The 18,808-nt window shown below is 40.3% G+C and overlaps 1 protein-coding gene across 2 annotated transcripts in view; it reads left to right on the top strand.

The window, feature by feature from the left end:
- Positions 1-18,260, top strand: part of SLC5A12 (solute carrier family 5 member 12) — a 46,986-nt gene extending 28,726 nt beyond the window's left edge. The window contains exons 11-16 of one of the 2 annotated variants that reach the window (XM_037040412.1): positions 943-1,029; positions 3,441-3,607; positions 5,401-5,504; positions 9,180-9,307; positions 11,169-11,328; positions 18,220-18,260. In XM_037040412.1, the coding sequence (XP_036896307.1) occupies positions 943-1,029; positions 3,441-3,607; positions 5,401-5,504; positions 9,180-9,307; positions 11,169-11,321 (639 nt within the window). In that variant the 3' untranslated portion in view covers positions 11,322-11,328; positions 18,220-18,260. Of the gene's footprint in view, positions 1-942; positions 1,030-3,440; positions 3,608-5,400; positions 5,505-9,179; positions 9,308-11,168; positions 12,717-18,219 lie in introns of those variants that run through there. The other variant, XM_037040413.1, reaches the window with a different exon arrangement.
- The last annotated feature ends 548 nt before the right edge of the window (positions 18,261-18,808 follow it).

The raw sequence follows: 18,808 nt of genomic DNA, 5'->3' as shown, positions 1-18,808 counted from the left end.
TCTCTCAGTCCAATGTTCTCATCTATCAAGTTGCATTAGTGCTACCCACTACAAGGCAATTGTAAGGACTCAATGAGGTCCTTTATTTAGAGCGCCCGAGTAGTTCATCCTTACTGTCTGGCATAAAGGGGGCGCCTGACAACCATGACATACCATCTGTATAAGGCCTTTGGAACATCCTCATCTCAGCCCCTTGATCTAAGAGCCCTATAGTTGCATTAATGGGATGAGACAGGGCTGATTGCAGGGTAGCTGTGTGTGTGTGTGCATGCGTGTTTGCCTGCACAATCCTGTCTGCTGTTCGAGGCCACGGAACAAGGCTATAGATTGACAGCCTTTAGTTTAATGACAACTCTTTGCCACTCCACTGGGCTCAACAGATTAGAGCTTATCAGATATGGAAATACATTTGTCAGATTCCATTTCCACAAGAAGCCAGAAAGGAAGGGAATGGGACCTGAGCATCCTACGGCCTCCTGCCACACCTCAATGCTTCAACTTCCTTGAGGTGTTCTGTGTAAGATGTCAGAGGTGGAGGGACAGGCTATTGCTGTCAAAATAAGATGATTGCTCGAACCACTGATCAACTACATAAGATACAAAATGTGTTTTACGTGTGCTTATTTGGTACATTACATAAAAACATTTTGATAATCTAGAAAATACAAACAAATCAATGAGTTCCAGCTTGAGGGAAAAGTACTTTTGCCAAATCCACATTACCTGAGTGTAGAGGCACATGCACACACGTCTGTTTATACGTATTTTTATTTTTTAACACAATATTTATCATTGAGCCCAGAAGGGACCAATGACTTCCAGAAAGCCCGTGATTAATTGGTGGTGCAGTCAGGAGTAGGATTGAATTTTATCCCAAGTCTAAAAACAAGGTGGGCCCAGGTGGGTCATGAAGCTGTGATTCTGACCTGCCTTTGTCCGCAGGCCGCGATCAGCATCCACGGCATGTGTGGGGGGCCGATGCTGGGCTTGTTCACGCTGGGGATCCTGTTTCCTTTTGTGAACTGGAAGGTAAGGGTCCCGCACTCCCCTCTCTTCTCTCAACCCTCACTCCTCCATGGAAAGGCCATTTGCCCTTGCCAAAGCAAAACTACAAAAACAAACAAACAAACAAACAAACCCCTGGTGGTTTCTTTCCATAGAACTGAACAACACCTGAGCCTTCCCATCTCTGACTCAGTGAAGTTGTTTTGGAAGCGGAAAGCGAAGCCAGTACGAGGTGGTTGTGAAACGACAAGTGACACACCATCGAAGCAGATGCTTCAGGGTTTACATTCTCTGAAGTAAGGGCCCACAGCATGAAACTTCAAATAGATATTGAATGCAGAAATACTTCAGTTTAAACACAAGTTTAAAACTTAAAAAAAGATGCACATCTCTTTTTTTCTATTTTTTTTTTTTTTTACTTCTGTTGTAATGAACTAATTGAAGGAGGGAAGAGGAGACAAGCCCTGTATACTCTGAGAGCTGGATCTTCTCGGTTTTGCCAGCTGGCCAGCTAATAGTTTGTCCTTAAGTAAATGTTGGTTGGATGACTATGAAGTAAGTATAAATCAAAATAAACATTTATTTGGAAAAATAATAATATTTTAAAATCTTTTAAATATTATTTCAATCTAACAAGTTGATATTTTTAATATTTCCATGTATACACTCACATACATAAAGTTTTAGAAAGTTAGACTCCAGAAAGCCTGACTCTGTGTATTTTTAATAGACTATACGGTCGTCAATAAAGCCTGATCAGATGGTGTACCTAACTGGGTCTCTGTGGCTACCTGACCATTATTGACCTCTCTTCTAGATAAATCTCATGGGAAGGGCCTGGATAGGTAGAGACATGTAGGAATCTGCAGTCTTTCTCCTGCAGTCTTATTAGAAGACACTTTGTTTTAATCAACTTTCCTGATATTGAAGTTGACAAGGATAGTTATATCCTTGGAGAGACAGTATGAAAAAAGGCAATTTCTCATCCAGGGAAGAACTGATAGCTAGCTACATAATATCTTAATGCATTCTAGACATTAATTTGTTACCTAGGTTAGTGAATTGTGGTCCTTCTATTTAGTCAGGAAAACCACCTTGTTCTAGATAAAATATAATAAATATTACAAATTTGCATCACCTCTCCCCTTGTCATTGGCCATGGAAGATCTTTCTAATTAATCCTGGCTGTCTCATTACTAAATGTGGAAGCAACGTCAGAATTCTCAGCATGGCTTTCAAGACAGCTGCTCTAAATCAGTCAGGGTGGAGCCTTGTACTGAAATCCATTCACCCTTTACTGGTAGGTCAGGCGTCAGCAAACTGCATCTTTCCCACTGAATCCAACCATCTTCCTGGTTTCGTCATGGCTGGCAAGCTAAAAATGGTTTGACATTTATAAACTGTTGGGCAAAATCAAAAGAAGAAGAATGTCTCGTGACACAAATATTAAAAATTCGCCTTTCAGTGCCCACACACTCTACTGGAACGCAGCCACTGTCCTTTGTTTCCCTAGTGTGCTGGTGTTTTTGTGCTGCAGGGCCAGGACTGAGTGGCTGTGATAGGCCTTGAATGGCCTACAAGGCCTCAAATGCGTATTAGCTGGCTGTTTGTAATACATGCTTGCAGACTTCTCGTCTAGACCAAGTTACAACCATTCAAATCACACACATTGTTTTAGTTTCCCTAAATCATAACAGAACATTCCAGTGCTGTTATTGGAGAACTTCTATTCTGCATCAACAGAGAACAAACATGTAGTGGTTGTTTTTTTTTTTTTGTTTGTTTTTTTTTTGCAGAGAAGGTTCAGCTATTCGGGAGAATCCAGGAGTATCCAGACTTAATTTTCCAGTGGGACTGGTCTCTGCTTAGACTGTTCTGTTTCCTTTGCAGAAGTGGCGACTTTTCACTGTTTATTGAGCAATGAAAGGGCGAGTAAATATACATGCTAGAATTTAGACCCAACACTCCAAACTTGGGAGTCAGAGACTCTGCTGGTATCACCTGGAAAAGCATAGGGGACTAGAGTTTCTGTGTCATTAGCTTATAATAATAGATGTCAGTGAAAAATGACCATGCTGTCCCCATTATCTGAGGTTTTCCCAAATGTCTGAAATTCAGCCATTGGGAACTGAGCTTTCAACAGCTTTTTAAGTGATAAGAGGGAGAAAGAGACTAAACTGAGAGAGGGAAAAGATGCCTGCTAGGAACCTAAATATAATGATCACTGGGAAATTATGTAGTGCTTTTATTTAAGGAATGAATTATTTTTAAATAAAAAAAACCCCACTGTGGGAGTTGGAAGGAAGGCTGTTTCCAGAATGAGTGACTAAGATTTGGGTGGAAAACCAGAATCCCTGAGGCACAGCACTCTCCACCTCATCAAGCTTCCGACATCTTTGCCAAACCTCTCAGTAACTTTTCTTTTCCTTCACAAGGGTGCTCTAGGAGGCCTTCTGACCGGGATCATCTTGTCGTTTTGGGTGGCCATTGGGGCCTTCATTTATCCTGCACCAGCCTCCAAGACATGGCCCTTGTCTTTATCGACAAACCAGTGTGTCCCATCAAATGTGACAGAGTTTGTGCCTCCGGTGCTACCCAGCAGGTATGGGGCCTCTAAAGATGGCAGTAAGTCCCAGGGAGTGGGTCACCAGGTTAGACAAAGGTGCACTCTTCAGCGATCAGTCTGAGCAGACAGACGTCGCTTTGCTGAGGGGCGTTTTCCGGGCAGCAGGGGGCACTGTGGAGCGTCCTGCAGGGCTCCCGCTCTGTCCGTATCCACTCTGCAGCCTGGTGTGGAAGGGTCAGTGTGAGAGAAGGGAAGTTGGAGGGACGAGTGTAAACAGATAAAACGGGGAGAAGACTGAAAATACTTCTGAAGATCCTAGTGTTTTTTGAAAGAATACGGGCGCTGAGTAGGTTTGTGAGCAGCACAGAGAGTGGTTGGGATTTACCGAGGAAGGAGCGGTGCTGTGAATTTATCATTTTTATTGAACTTAAGTACTTTACCAAGATTTTGAGAGGATTAAATAATACTAATTATATATATATATATAATTTTAAATTATATTAAATTTATATTTCGATATAAAATTATATCGAGCCCTGACTGGTGTGGCTCAGTGAATTGAGTGCTGGCCTGCAAACCAAAGGGTCACCAGTTCAATTCCCAGTCAGGGCATATGCCTGGACTGCAGGTCAGGTCCCAGTGAACACGGGGCTGAAGAGGCAACCACACATTGATGTTTCCCTATTTCCCTTTCTTCCTCTCTTCTTCTCTCTCTAAAAATAAATAAATAAAACCTTTAAAACATTATATCTGTGTATCTATAAATATTAAATTTTATTATCAATCTACCTATCTATCTATCTATCTGGAGAGAACGAGGGCGTAGAGGAGAGAGAGAGAGCCAGGAGCACTGTGCTTGACTTTAATACATTTGCATTTCCACACCCAATTATGCTCCCGAGAAGGTGGTCCTTTCTTTATAATGTATGAGCACTGCATTATCTTGCTTTCATTTGCCCGAGTTTCATTAGTTTAGAGTTATTGTTCCCCACAAACCTTAGGTACAAACAATATCAACTGACTTATAGTTTCCTAGTCTATCATGTTGTTATTTCCTTCTTGCCTGTGCTTATAGTATCCTCTTGTCTTTGCTTGATTAACTAGTAACCATTCTTTAAAAATGAACTAAGGTATCATTTCATACGTCAGGCTGGGTTTGCTGCCCTTTCTAATGCTCCCGGAATCCTCTTACACTCCTATTCCACCAAGACATTGCCATTCCATTTTATGATTATTAACTTCTATATTTAGACTTCATGGCTTACTCTCCTTTTCCTTTTTTTAAGGTTTTATTTATTTGTTTTTAGAGAGAGAGGAAGGGAGGGGGAAAGGAAGAAAATCATCAATGTGTGAGAGACACATGGATTGGTTGCTTCTCACATGGCCCCAACCAGGGACTGAACCTGCAACCCAGGCATGTGCCCTGACCAGGAAAGGAACCAGTGACCTTTCTATTTGCAGGATAACACCCAACCCACTGAGCCACACCACTCAAGGCAGCTTTATAACTCTTCAATGTCTGTCACAATTTCTGGGACTAAATCTGGGCTTAATAAATGTCTGAAGAATAAGTGATACAAAAGAAATTGGATGCACAGTCCTCATTGCAATTGTATCTCAATAGCAATATTTGTAATTTGGGGATGGATAGTAGAGTGGAATACCAAGCACTACCAGTCTACCTTTGAGTCTTCAAAAAATAATCAAATGACAAGAAGTGAAGCTCTGGGGCCTGGAGAGATGCCAGGCCCCAAAATGAACCTTCCACAGTCCTCTAGGTCCCTGTGAATCATAACTTGAGGACTCACACGTGCTATTGTCCTCCACAGACCTGCAATCGCTGACACCTGGTACTCGCTCTCCTACCTGTACTACAGTACAGTGGGCTGCCTGGGCTGCATTGCCGCTGGAGTAATCATCAGCTCCCTTACAGGTTGGTGCATGGATCTCCTCTTTGGGGACAAGAAAGACCTGGACTAGTTTCATGCATTGGTGGACGAGTGACTGTTCTACTGGTGTGGTTTTGGATCCCCCACAAATAGCTTCCCTTCCCAGAGATCTATCTACTCTCCAAAGTGATTTGCAAACACATCCCTCTTTATATATATTCCCTCTTTATATATATTATTAATCATATATCTAATATTAAAGATTAATACATGATTAATATATAACATATCATTAATAATACATATAAAATATATTTTTAAATATCCTCCATATATTACCAAAAAAATGTCTTGACACATGGCCTCCAGAAGCCTGGGTATGAGAAATCCTTTGTAATATAACAATCAATAAGGAAGGTTAAATGTCAGGAGTGATTCTTTCCCCCTTTATCTCAGTAAGAGGCTGGAGTTTTTCCTATGACCACCCTACTCTCTCATGGCTTAGCCTTTACTAACTGGCTATATAAGCAGAGGAGAGTCTCACTGCCACTTTCGGGTATGTTGTCCTCTAGACGTCACTCCTACAGGGGCATGAGCTCTGCGCAGTGAGCAGCTTCACCGTCAGACATTTTTGCTACCAGTGTTTACCGTTCATAGTTTGAGCCACTGTCCTGATGATTTAATGCCCTTTTTATGTCAAAGCTCATGAGGGATTGGTGAGGGAGAATGGGGTGACATAGCCCATTGTAATTTTGCTACTCTGCCTCTTTGGAGTATATATGAGTATTTCAGCTGAATGAATGAGTGCTAAGATGTTGTATTTTTCCCCACCACCATTATATAACTGTAGGCAATGGGAAGTCAAGATTCCTACCCAACATGTAATCTAAATGGCAATAATTCTGGTGACTGTACTGGATATAGTATGTGCAAGTTCCAGTGACTTATTCCACCAGGCATGATATCACCAGCTGTTCTCTTAAATTTTAAGCCACCCTTGGGTATATGATATAGTATAGAACATAAATTTTGTAACCCCAGGCATTCATGTGCTGACACTCCCCCATATCTTTCTCTGTGAAATTGGTTTCAGATAAAATTTTTTTCCTTGATGCTGGTAGGATGCCCCTAGACTTATCAGCCCAGTGGTCAGACAGTTTGAGCAGACAACCAAAGCTTTAGCTGCCTGGCTCCAAAGCAGAAAGTGTGTGCGCACCAAACCTTGTGCCAGGGCCTTGTCTAGGTGTTTTCCATACGCACATTGAAGTTCCCATGTTCTTGTGCTGATGTTGTAGCACTTGCACTACATTTGGCTTGGAAATTCTTTGCCATCTCGAGTATAAACGACTGTCTTTGTACTCATTCTTGTGTTTTCTTTTTCTACAAATGTCTCAAATTCTAGCAAAGTATCCTTAAGACCAAAAGGGAACGCTTTATGAGAGTCTAATTATGCCGCTCCAACAAATCTCTGGAAAAAGTATTTACTCTTGGCATCAGCGATGCCTGCCTCGTGGTACGTCTTTCAAATGAGGCCCTAGGGCTGACTTGATACCTCCAGTTCTGGCCTAAGAGGCCTTCACAAACCTTCTATAATATTCTATGTTTAAAAAATGTCTTACAAGGTTTAAAAATCAGTGGAGAAGACCAGAGGCCTTCTGCAGGCCTGCTCACTGTGTCCTATTTTATCTCAGTCCCGCCGTTTGGGTTGCTTGGTATTACTGGGTGACAATGTCAGTTCTGCAGGCCTGCTCACTCTGTGTCCTATTTTCTCTTGGTCCCGCCGTTTGGGTTGCTTGGTATCACTGGGTGACAATGTCAGTTCTGCAGGCCTGCTCACTCTGTGTCCTATTTTCTCTCAGTCCCGCCGTTTGGGTTGCTTGGTATAACTGGGTGACAATGTCAGTTCTGCAGGCCTGCTCACTCTGTGTCCTATTTTCTCTCAGTCCCGCCATTTGGGTTGCTTGGTATCACTGGGTGACAAGGTCAGTTCTGCTTCCTCTGGATAACCCAGCACTTTAAAGATCTGCTACTCATGTTACTCATACAGGTTGATAAACAGAACGATGGCTATTTTGATTACTACCACCAGATCATTTATATTATTAATTTTTCTCTGCAAGCTGCTAAAGGGTGATCTTGGCCTAAGATACCCACCAGAGTCTTTATTATTATTGGTAAAATTCTACTGGGCTGCTAAAAGTTATTTTCCTTTATATCTTTAACCATATAAATTAAAAATACCATTTTTTTACGTCAAGAACGAATATCCTTGTTGGTTTATTAAATGGACAGATCATCCCACTGTGAGAATAGAGCAAATAAATTTATTCTATTCTATTTTTCGCTGGGCAACAATTTGTATTCATTTGAATATTACCCATTTTTAAGGAGCTCCTACCCTTTGCAACATCATGGATGGAACTGGAAAGCATTATGCTGAGCGAAATAAGCCAGGCAGTGAAAGACAAATACAATATGATATCACTGTTAACAGGAATCTAAACAATAAACAAACAAGCAAGCAAAATGTAACCAAAGACACTGAAATGCAGAACGTGCTGACAGGGTCCAGAGGGGAGAGGGGAGAGAATCACAGGGGAAAAGGGGAAGGACTCACATGAACAAGTATAAAGGACACATGGACAATAACTAAGGTTGGGGGCGGAAATGGGAGGGAAGTGGGGAGCACTGGGGGCGCAGGACTGGGAATACAAGACAGAAAACTGTACTTGAACAAGAATTAAATAAAAATTTAAAAAAATATTACCCATTTTTATTCTTAACCATATGGCTGCAAGACTCAGATATGAAAACTTTAGTTATTAGCTCATTAAGCTGATCTCTTGGGTCAGGAGTCAGCAAACTAAACAAATGTGGCCACTTCTTGCCTTTATAAAAATATTTATAGAAACACAGTCATGTCCATTTGTTTGCTATTGTCTCTGGTTTCATTCTACAAAGGGACAGCTGAGTAGCTGCAAGAAAGGCCCTCTGGCCAGCAAAGCCCAAAGCATTTAATTAATATATATATAATATAATACATAATATATGTAATATAATAAATTGTATATATATAATTCCTGACAATTTAGAATGTAATCCTGGAAATTTCTCTGGCGAGATCAAAGATACAGAGGCCAGCAAACTTTTTTCCTTAAGGGCTGGACATTTAAGACTGTAGTCTTTGCTGCCCAGACTTTTGTTTTATAGTAGAACTTGAAGGAATGGGACACTGAGCAGGTATGTTGTAATGATGGGGAAGGAAGTACCAGCCAAGTCTAGAGTAGCTGGGGAGCACATGAGGGTACTGTATGTTCAGGATGCTGGGGCAGAAAGAAGAAGAAACAGTAAATGTAACCTTTTCAATTTGACAAATATTGACTCCACTGCCCTTTAGTATATCTGACCAGCTTGAAAGCTGAGAGCTTTCCTAAAGGGAGAAATTACATAATTCCCACTGTCACTTCTGTGAAAGGGTACCCGGAGTGTTCTCCATAATAAATATTTTAAAATAAGTGTTTTTCTGTTTCACTCTATGGCCATGAGCTTGCCTCACCTGACACCTCATGGATGTTTAAAAAGCTACTCCCACACCTTTGAGCAGTTACTAATTTCTGTCTTTTAACCAGTCAGGCTTGTTTAAAAACAGCTCTTAGGCTGAGAAGAGACCTACTTCTCAAGTGTGCAACCACCTAATCCATCTGTTCTTTCATTAACAGGTCACCAAAGTGGCGAGGATATTCAACCAGTGCTAATTAAACCCGTTTGCAACTTATTTTGCTTTTGGTCTAAAAAATATAAAACACTGTGCTGGTGCGGAGTTCAGCACGATGGTGCAACAGATCAGGTGAGCTGATGTTCGAGCTTCTGAAAAATATTCACTGGCTCAAAGAGATTTCCTTTTGCTCATTGAGAGCATTCGAAAGGGTGGGTATGGGGAGGGAAGGCAGTGAATATTAGAACCTGAAGGAATCTGGGTTCCAACCTCAGTGACCTCAGCTGATTAGCTTTTAAGCAAGTAATTATGTTGTGTAGCTAAATGCGCCTTTGGGCTAAACTGTTGTCTTTGCAAATGATGCATTTCCAAAATTTTATTTAACCCCTCCGAGGGTGGACTTTAGGAAATAATATAAAAATGAATATTAGAACAGGAATAAAATAGGGTCACAGTACCCCATAATGCTGAAAGCATAGGCTTTAGTGTTGGCCATGGGTCTACCCCTGATTCCATGTCTTGCTTTCCTTGGGTAAGTTACTTTATGCCTCCCGACTTCAGTTTTCACTTGAGCTCTGAGGGTCAGGGGTGGGGAGTGGTAAATAGTGCAGCACAACTGGCACACAAACATCTCTAGTTCCATGGAGCATCAATATAAAGTTAGATTTACTGGGGGAACTTAGGCAGAGAAGGAGCAGGATTACACATAACCTTCTCCATCCCACTACCCCTATTCTCCTGACTCCACTGAGAGCTGTGCTTCACCCAGGCAGGGCTAGTGACACTGTCCAAGTACTGTTAGGGCCACCTCCTCCAAAGATCACAGCCTGTGGCCAGACCAAATTAGACTTACTGACTGATGCAGCTTGAAAGAGTGGGGGTGAGGGCAGTCCAGGGGTACCAGGGAAGGCTGTCCTCAAGAAAAGGAAAGACTAGCCTGTATTTTGGGGTTGGCTCCCCCCTGAAGGATCCTGAAAGGAGGAGAAGGGAAGCAAGAATGAAAATAAAGCTGCCTGGAGCAGCGTGGGCTAAAGAGCCCCAAGCATTTGAAGTCATTATGGTGTTTGACGACTGCAGAAACCTGGGAGGAGTAATGTTTTCTCTCATGTTTGTAGCTGGTCTTAGTGGTGTGTGTTGGTCCTCTCAGCGTGACTAATGACAGGCATGGGTTTTCCTTTTCTGTTTCTTTTTTGTTAGGGCTTATTATCCCAGACATTTCATTCTTTTAATACTCCAGAAAAGCGACTCCTCACGCTTATCATGTCACCTGTGGTCAGTTGCTCCCCTTCTCCCCAAAACACCATAATAACATGCATAGGAAGGAAAGCTGAGTTTAATAGTCACGGCAGTAAGGCGAGCACCATCTTGGCAGGAGCTTGGAATGGGAAGGCACTGTGTTGTGCTGAGGAGGCAGCTGGTTGGTTAGTACATTGTTCGGATAAATGGATTTTGAGTAAGTTCCAAAAGGAAAGTATCAAGTTACTTATTAGTTTACGTATTTATCTTCCTAGGCAAGAATTTCCTGAACGAAATGATAAATCCTGTTGAGGCAGGCAGCTTATGTTGTCAAGGCTGAGCAGTGAGTGGGTGGCAGGGACACTTAGCATGTCAGTATTGGGCTCTGTTGCCAAACAGTACCCTCATGAGGCCATCACCATCTGAGACACAGGTTGTCTCTCCTCAGGAGGTAATACCAGTATGCCACAGGCTTGGTCTACTAAATTTTATATACACACATATATATTCACGCAACTCATGATATATTGTAAATGCTCACTAAATTATTGTTTTTATTATTATTAGAAATAGTGCCTACATGAATTGAGGCATCAGAGGTATCAATTAAAAAGTGCCCTTGGTCCGTTATTTGTGCTGCTTTTGTATTTATGTAACTTTTTTTTTCCGAAGGGGGAGGCCTAAACAAGGGTCCTTCAACTTGTTTTAGAATATATCAAGACTAGTTCCCTAATACGTGCCTTTCGATATTCCTCAGGAAAACCTTGAGAATGGCAGTACATGGAAACCAAGAACTGAATCTGTTTTACAGAATGGACTCAGACAAGAAAGCCCGGCCCCTGTTTCAGGGTATGATCCTAAGGACAAAAGCTATGACAATGTGGCCTTTGAGAGGATTACCCATTTCTAAGGCAACACGTGCACACACACACACACACGTAGCTCCACATAGTCCACGTACTTCTTGCCTATTGGTTAGTAGTTTTGTGTAGTTGCTGCTGCTAGAAGACAAGAATCTCTATGTCTATTTATACTTATTTATATCTACAAATAAAGTGAATGTTCTCTAGGATATTCTTTGGAAGATCCAAACCTTCAAGTGAGAACAGTCAACCCTTATGTGCCCTGGTGACTTCCTTCTTGAATAAATTAAGACTGGATTTCATCATAGCACAACAAATTATTCTGTTTGCTTTTCTTTTTGTCATATTAAACTTTCTTTTTCGGCAGTCTTTCAACCGTCGGATATTTTGGAGTTTGGAGGCCGACGAGGATGGGGTTAGGCATGTTAAATGCTTCTCTGTCTCTGCTGATTAAACAAAGGGATGGCATCTACCCCACCCCCACACCTCGCATAAACGTACACACATTCTACATTCTCCCCATCCCACAGCTTCGGGTGGGACACACAGCTGCTATCAACACCCTTGCCATACACATTTGTCCTTATGTCCTCTTCCAGTCACTCCTGCTACTTCCGCGTCCTAACCAAGCCCTGGCAATAATGGTGCTGAGTACAGGAAGAGAGTGGAATTCCTGGTTAGTGAAAACAGTTATAACTAAATACTTTTCCTTCTCTGGGCATTGAGTGTTGCATTTCTTTTCCTTTTTCATCACCTTACCATGGAAAGTTGCTTCTGTGCTCAACGAGAGGTGTGCGGTTTTTCTCTGGAGATGGATAGAGAAAAAAGGACTGTCCTGCAGGAGGCTGTTAAGACAGCATTGGGTAAAAGGGCCTTGCAAATAGCCCACCAGCCCACGGGAAATGTCACCAGGCAGATATTTTTTAATGCACAATACCTTGTCCACAGGACTTATATTCTGCTCATTCAGCTCTGGCATGCAAGCTCAATGTGCTAATGTAGCAGATCTTCTTAGTTGAACTCTAGTAGGTAAGTTTTAAAGTTCTGGAGTAAGAAAGACTACAAAAATCAAAAGTTGAATTAACAAATGGAGACATAGTGAAGATTTTCTGGAAGAAGCAAAACAAAAATTCTTAAAAGGTAAAGGAAAGAACCAGTGCTACTGGGGTTAGATCAGAGGAAAGAAGATATATTGTGGCTGGTGTCAGATATTTATTCTGGTGGCCGGATAAAGTCAAGAGGCCTAGAAACAGTGTCAGCAAAGTAAGAAGAATTGGTCCAAATAGTCAAGGATAAGGACTCCCAAAAGCTGTGCTGTCTAAATGTTAGCCAGGAGAAAGAACCCTTAAAAGAAACATGAGATAGGGAATATTATGTAACCAGAATCTATTATCAGGGGGAGAAGACAGAAAGAAGGAGGAAACCGTAGACGGATGAAAAAATGACAACTGCCATTTATAAGCCACAGCTCAAAGCTTTTCTTTTCTTAAATAGGAGAAGACAATAGGAGGAGAGAAAGAAAGAATTGGGAAGAGGGTTATAAAAGAGATAAGGAGCCCTGGCTGGTGTAGCTCAGTGGATTGAGCGCGGGCCTGTGAAGCAAAGGGTCGCCGGTTCGATTCCCAGTCAGGGCACATGCCTGGGTTGCAGGCCAGGTCCCCAGTGGGGGGCATGTGAGAGGCAACCACACATTGATGTTTCTCTCCCACTTTCTCCTTCCCTTCCCCTCTCTCTAAAAATAAATAAATAAAATATTTTTAAAAAAGAGATAAGGAAAATATTTTTGAAAAAGGCTGAAGGAAGAGAAAAAGGGGTATGTTTAGAAAATATTTGAAACTGAGAAGGAACAAAATTTCTAGAAATATTTTAGTAGTTAGGACATTTTAAATTAAAAAAATTAGGAGGATGCAGAAATCTGGGCAAAACCTCACTGGCATATATATTGGGAACATATTTCAAGATTTTGAACTTTCACTTGAAATTGCACAAAAACAAAATGTACCATATGGTGTTTTATTTCACTCAGAAGTTTTCTCACATATCTTGCTCACAAATTATCCTAGAGGTATTTTTGTCCCTTTTAGGTCAGTACTCGAAAGTACTATGTTAATACTTAACCAGAAATATTTTTAATATCCTTTTCTTCAGTCACACATTTTCTTACATGAAATGTTATGAAAGAATAAGGTGACTTACAAACGGAAGGTAGTAATTTCATATTATTATGTAAACCTCACAAATACTTTCTAATCGAATAAACAGGCAAACCTTTAAGGCTTCAGGTAGAAAGAGATAGGAATCCACAGAAGAATCATCTTCCACATAGAATCCACTTTTGTTGAGTAGCAAAGCAAAGAAGAACAAGGAAGTTTGGAGTCAAGAGATCAGTCATAGCACGCCTCTCCTACCCTCTCTCTGGGGAATGTCAGCTCCGAGCTGCGTAAAGGCCACTGGTGCAGTACAAGATCTGCCCAGCGCCAAGTTCAATCCAAGTCATGGAAATGGGTTAAATTTGTGCCTTTCTTATTTTTATTTTTGCCACGGAATGACTAGGGATATCCTCCATAAATGGGGCATTAATGATGAGTTAAGGACCTTTTAGGACAGCCTTAAAGGTATCAGACTTGATGCTAGTCTCTGTTTTAAACACAACAAATATCGGTTAAAAAAATGAAACGGAAAGACCTCAACGCCTGTTACGCTTGTTCTGAATGAATCTGTTTTGATGACTGGTGTTGTCTTCGTCACCATTTGAAGAATAGAGCTTATTGATTGAAATGAGGAATATAGTCAAACAGCTTAGCTTCAGACGTGTTTTGTGTAAGTTTTCTTACACAAACTTATCTCAGTAAGCTTGGGCAAGGCTTTTTAAACTTAGCTTATCTACAAAATGAAAGGAGTGAAAATTGTCCCCACTTAATAGGGCTGTTGTGAGGCTGTACGGAGGTGAATCACGTAGAGTAGCTAGCACTGTGACTGGCCTGCATGGGACATTCGATACTTGTTAATCTGTATTATACAAAGAAAGGAAGGAAATGGTACTCAGTAATGTATTCATTTCAAGTTAAGTTTGTTCACTGTTTCTCTTTGGGATTTTTAAGATACTGGAATAGTGTAAGTATTACTGAAGTAGTCTGAGAATTAGAAATAAAAAGATAAACATAGGTATAAATGAAAGTAATGCTATACATTTCCAACTAGTAGCCTTGTTAATGCCAAGTTTAAATAAAATATGATTTTATGGAAAGTCATAAATTCTTGAAAAAATATTGTAATAAAGATAGACAAGTTTGTTACTGAAAAATGCCATATTCATATCTATGGTTGAGAATTACATTTATAACTGTAAACCTTGGGAAATAGATAGCATTTTAATACAAACTTAAGGCTCAGTGCACAATGACAAGCAGCTGTGATCCCCTAAACAGCAATGGAGGGGCGATGGGCTTTTCTCTCTATTTAAATAGTCCTTCTTGAATAAAAAATTTATAGTTTTGAAACTTTATGGGGTTAGACCATTTTATTATAAAGGGGGAAAATAAACCACAGATCGAAGAGCTTGTAAACAGTATTTCAAAGAGGGTATTACTAAAATATTTTTGTGATATTATGGTCTTAATCAAAGAGTATTTCCAAGATCCGATTGCTAAATGGACAAAATAGAGGAGTCCCCCTTTAATTGTTCTTTTAGAAATCAATTGTTTTAAAACGTTGCAGAATTTTTAGCTTTCCATATATACACTCGTATATTTAGAAATCTCTGTGCACAATTTCTATGTTGCGAGGTATTTAGGTTTACTATAAAGTTAACCTTTTATCTAGCATTCATATCCTTGAAGTAGAATCTGTTTTCCAACATCTTAACTACTAATCAAATCGCCAACAGCATATATTAAAATGATAGGAATTTTTAAATTAATCAAGTGCAACTTATAATTGACTGTAAAACATTTAATGGGTTTTATTATCTCTAATTCTTCGAAAAGGTCAACCTATTATTTCCTCCTCTATTGTGAGGTCCTGACCAAATCAATCCAGCAAACACCTGTGTGAACAACAAACATAAGCCTAGTTTTCTAATATTTTACCTTTTGTATTTGAAATATCAGCTTTTTTCAGAAGGCATATATGGCTAAGCTTATAAACACTGGGCTACTTAATCACAATGTGGTCCTTACCTGGGTGTCAGTGAATCGGCGGCTCTCTAATTAGACCCATGACAAACAGTCCTGGCCTATGGCAGCCAATGGTAATTGGTAATAGTTCTGCATATCAGTAGGAACTTTAAGATATTTTATATTGCCAAATGTTATGGACCTTTTTCATAGAACCTTGGAGTACTTGTAAGTTAAGTGCTGTATTTACAGAATTAGTTAATTTTAGAGGAAAAACCCTGCAGAATGAGCATAGATGTATCATTAAGCTAGGTAATTATTTTAATTATTTTTTAAAGTAAGTTCAGGTTGAAGTGCCTTCAAATAATCAATGTGGACATTCTCCACAGGGATATGAGTAAGATGCAAAATAGTTATGTACTGTAAAATATTTTACAGTAACCAAGAGACTAAAGCAGGTTCACCCAGTACCCAAGTAAACATGTCACAATCCAGCCAGACATATTGTATAACACGACTTCCTGTTCAGTGTATTGAATAGTACCTGTAATATTGGGGCTTCCCAAGGCTCAGGGCACGCATTTGCACATACACACACGAAAGTTACCTCATGACTTAATAGGTTACCTTGATCTTTGTGTCCTCGGAAATTTCCACAAACAGCAACATATATATTTTGTTGTTGTTTTTTAATGTTAAAGCAAATGTATATGCAACTGTTCAGGGCATTCAGTTAATTTCTAATTTCAAAATCTGCTTGGACACATTAAAAAGCTAAGAATAATTGCACATAGTATATTGATTTAATGTCCTCATGTAAGTAATTGTCATGGAAGAAAATACATGAGCCAGTCCTAAACTGCTTTTTATAACCGTGAAATACAGGCAGGCAGAATGCGTGGAGAACTGAGCTCAGGTGATGGTATGGGCCAATTGGGAACCACATTGCTACGGTTTACAGGTACCTTTATTTTCTACCATTTTCAAGAATGCTGACCTGAAGATACCAGCTTAACAACTGATTCAGTTTATTTCATCAGAGCAAAGCTCCCTTAAGTTGGCTTGCAAATTTCTTATGAGAGTTTGATAGGAATGTTTACTGATGAACAGTAATAGATATCTGTATCTATATATCTATATTTATATTTATATGGATACATAAATATGGATACTTTTGTAGGGGGTGCCTGCCATGCACCCCCTACTGGAGACCTGGCCGGCAACCCAGGCATGTGCCCTGACTGGGAATCCAACTGGTGCCCCTTTGATTAGCAGGCTGGCACTCAACCACTGAGCCATACCAGCCAGGGCTACTGTTTACGTTTTTAAGTGCATTTTCATCTTTGACATTAAAAACTGGCACATTTATTTTTTTAGTTGGAGTTTTCACTAAACTCTAAGCTACAATGTTTAGCTTCATAAACCTTATAGTAGATAATGAATAAAAAACTTTATTTCTTTTGAATGTTAAAAGATGAACTAAATTGCAGTTGTTTTTCAGTCAGAAGGGAGACACAGTATGTGTGCAGCAGATACTGAAATAGAATCTTCAAATCAGATACATTATTTTTTCAGTAGAAAAGTCTCTATGTCTCCTCCACTATCCCCAAAACATTGCTTGTACACTGATCTTTGCCACCAGATTTTTTGGACCATCTAATCCCTCTCTTCCCAGGAAAAATAATCATGAAAAAGTACACTGTGTCAGAATCAGTGGGAAAACTCTTCTCATCCTACTTATTAGAAAAGATATAAAACTTGCCCTAAAGTGCTCACCTGGTAGTGAGTGGCACGCTTACTGACAAAGTAATTATAACGGTTTTGAGGCAGCTGGAATACCATGCATTGGTCATCACCATGACAATTATTTTTCTGGGCATTATCTAAATGGGTCTCATTAGGTTTTATTGTCCAACTAGTAATTTAGGAAAGCTTTGTTTTAAAAGGGGCAGAGACCCCGCTTTTCTTGCAGAAAGAATGGCCATTGTGATGGAAACACATATTCTGAAGAAGTCTATATAGGTGTTTGCTAAAAATGTCCCGTCGTTCCTTCCCAGGGAAAGGTGTAGAGCGGTATCCACAGAGTCCTCAAGGAGGGTCCTCAAGAAGGAGGACTAGGGTCCTCACGAATCCCAGTTTAGGCTAGCTGTCCATGCAACAGGAAGTTTTCTGGAGGGAGAATTGTGCTGGGGCACACACACAGGTGCAGTCTGTGGATAAGGTTTGATGGATAAGCTGCTTTTTCCAGAGAGTAGATTTTGATGGTACGAGAAATTGGACCTGGTCCCAAATATTGTATACATCTTTTCTCTACCAAACTGTGTGCTTTCATTTCACTTTCCTGAAAAAGATGCCTTCCTGTGGATGTGTTTAGCATGAAGTAGCCATGTACTATGTGTGTTCTCTAGAAAGAAAATCATCAAATGTAATGGGGGTCATTTTTCAGATGAACCCAGATGGCAAATTTGATCCATGATCACTTACCACCAGTGCAAATACATAAACCCTAGCTAGCCCAATCTTTCCTTCAGACTGTATATTGTTGGCTTATTTCATTTTGAATAGAAATGCTCACCCTTCCCTCAGGGGCTGGGTTTCCAGGCCATCCCAAAGGTTATTTTCTGAGTCACTGAGAATACCAAAAATGAGGTAAGATGTTCACTAGTTTCCTGGATGTAACCTCAGCTATTTTCAAAGCCTTTATCACACTGTCATTGGGGAAAAATGGAGTAGAAATACCTGATGATCACAGTAGGCTTGACTTGGGCATATCTCAGAGAGTAGGTGCTCACTGGTTCTACACACCAAGAGATGTGCCTAGCAATGTGTGTGAGCATACACACACACACACACACACACACACACACACACTCTCAATATCCTGGGCCTATGTCTACCTGCCACAAATTGATATATTAATCAATTCAGCCATATCAGTTAAATAACTCATCGGGCAACTTGGGTTTTCAATTTTAACCATCAAGTTGATGAAACAAACGGCCACCTTGGTAGCCTGTTGTTGACAGTTGGCTCCGGTGCCCTTACATGTCCTCCTTCCCCCGCTTGAACTATATCTGTGCTGAAATTCCTGTCCTAAAGAGATTTTGATGATAATTAGTAGAGCCAGCCCAAGTGTGAAAAAGAAGCATTATTACCCTCACCAGAACTAAGCCAGCTTCCTCTCCCATCTGTTTCTAGCACAAAGCATTATTAGGATCAATATGACACTCCACTGCACCTGCATTTGCAAATGTCTTGATGATGTCAATGAACTTATCAGAAGACAAATACTCACATCTTTTAAAGCATGTGATAAAGGGCTGTAAGAACCAGAAGCCGTTGCCATGTAGCGCTCAAGAATGAGTCATGCCCTCTTCCCATACACACTCAACAAATCCCAATATAATATTTAAAAATCA

The sequence above is a fragment of the Sturnira hondurensis genome, unplaced genomic scaffold (assembly GCF_014824575.4).
Source record: "Sturnira hondurensis isolate 20B ecotype Veracruz unplaced genomic scaffold, ASM1482457v3 Scaffold0002638, whole genome shotgun sequence".
NCBI lineage: Eukaryota > Metazoa > Chordata > Mammalia > Chiroptera > Phyllostomidae > Sturnira > Sturnira hondurensis.
The sequence above is the reverse complement of the archived record's forward strand: the minus strand, read 5'-3'. Positions and strand labels throughout refer to the sequence as shown.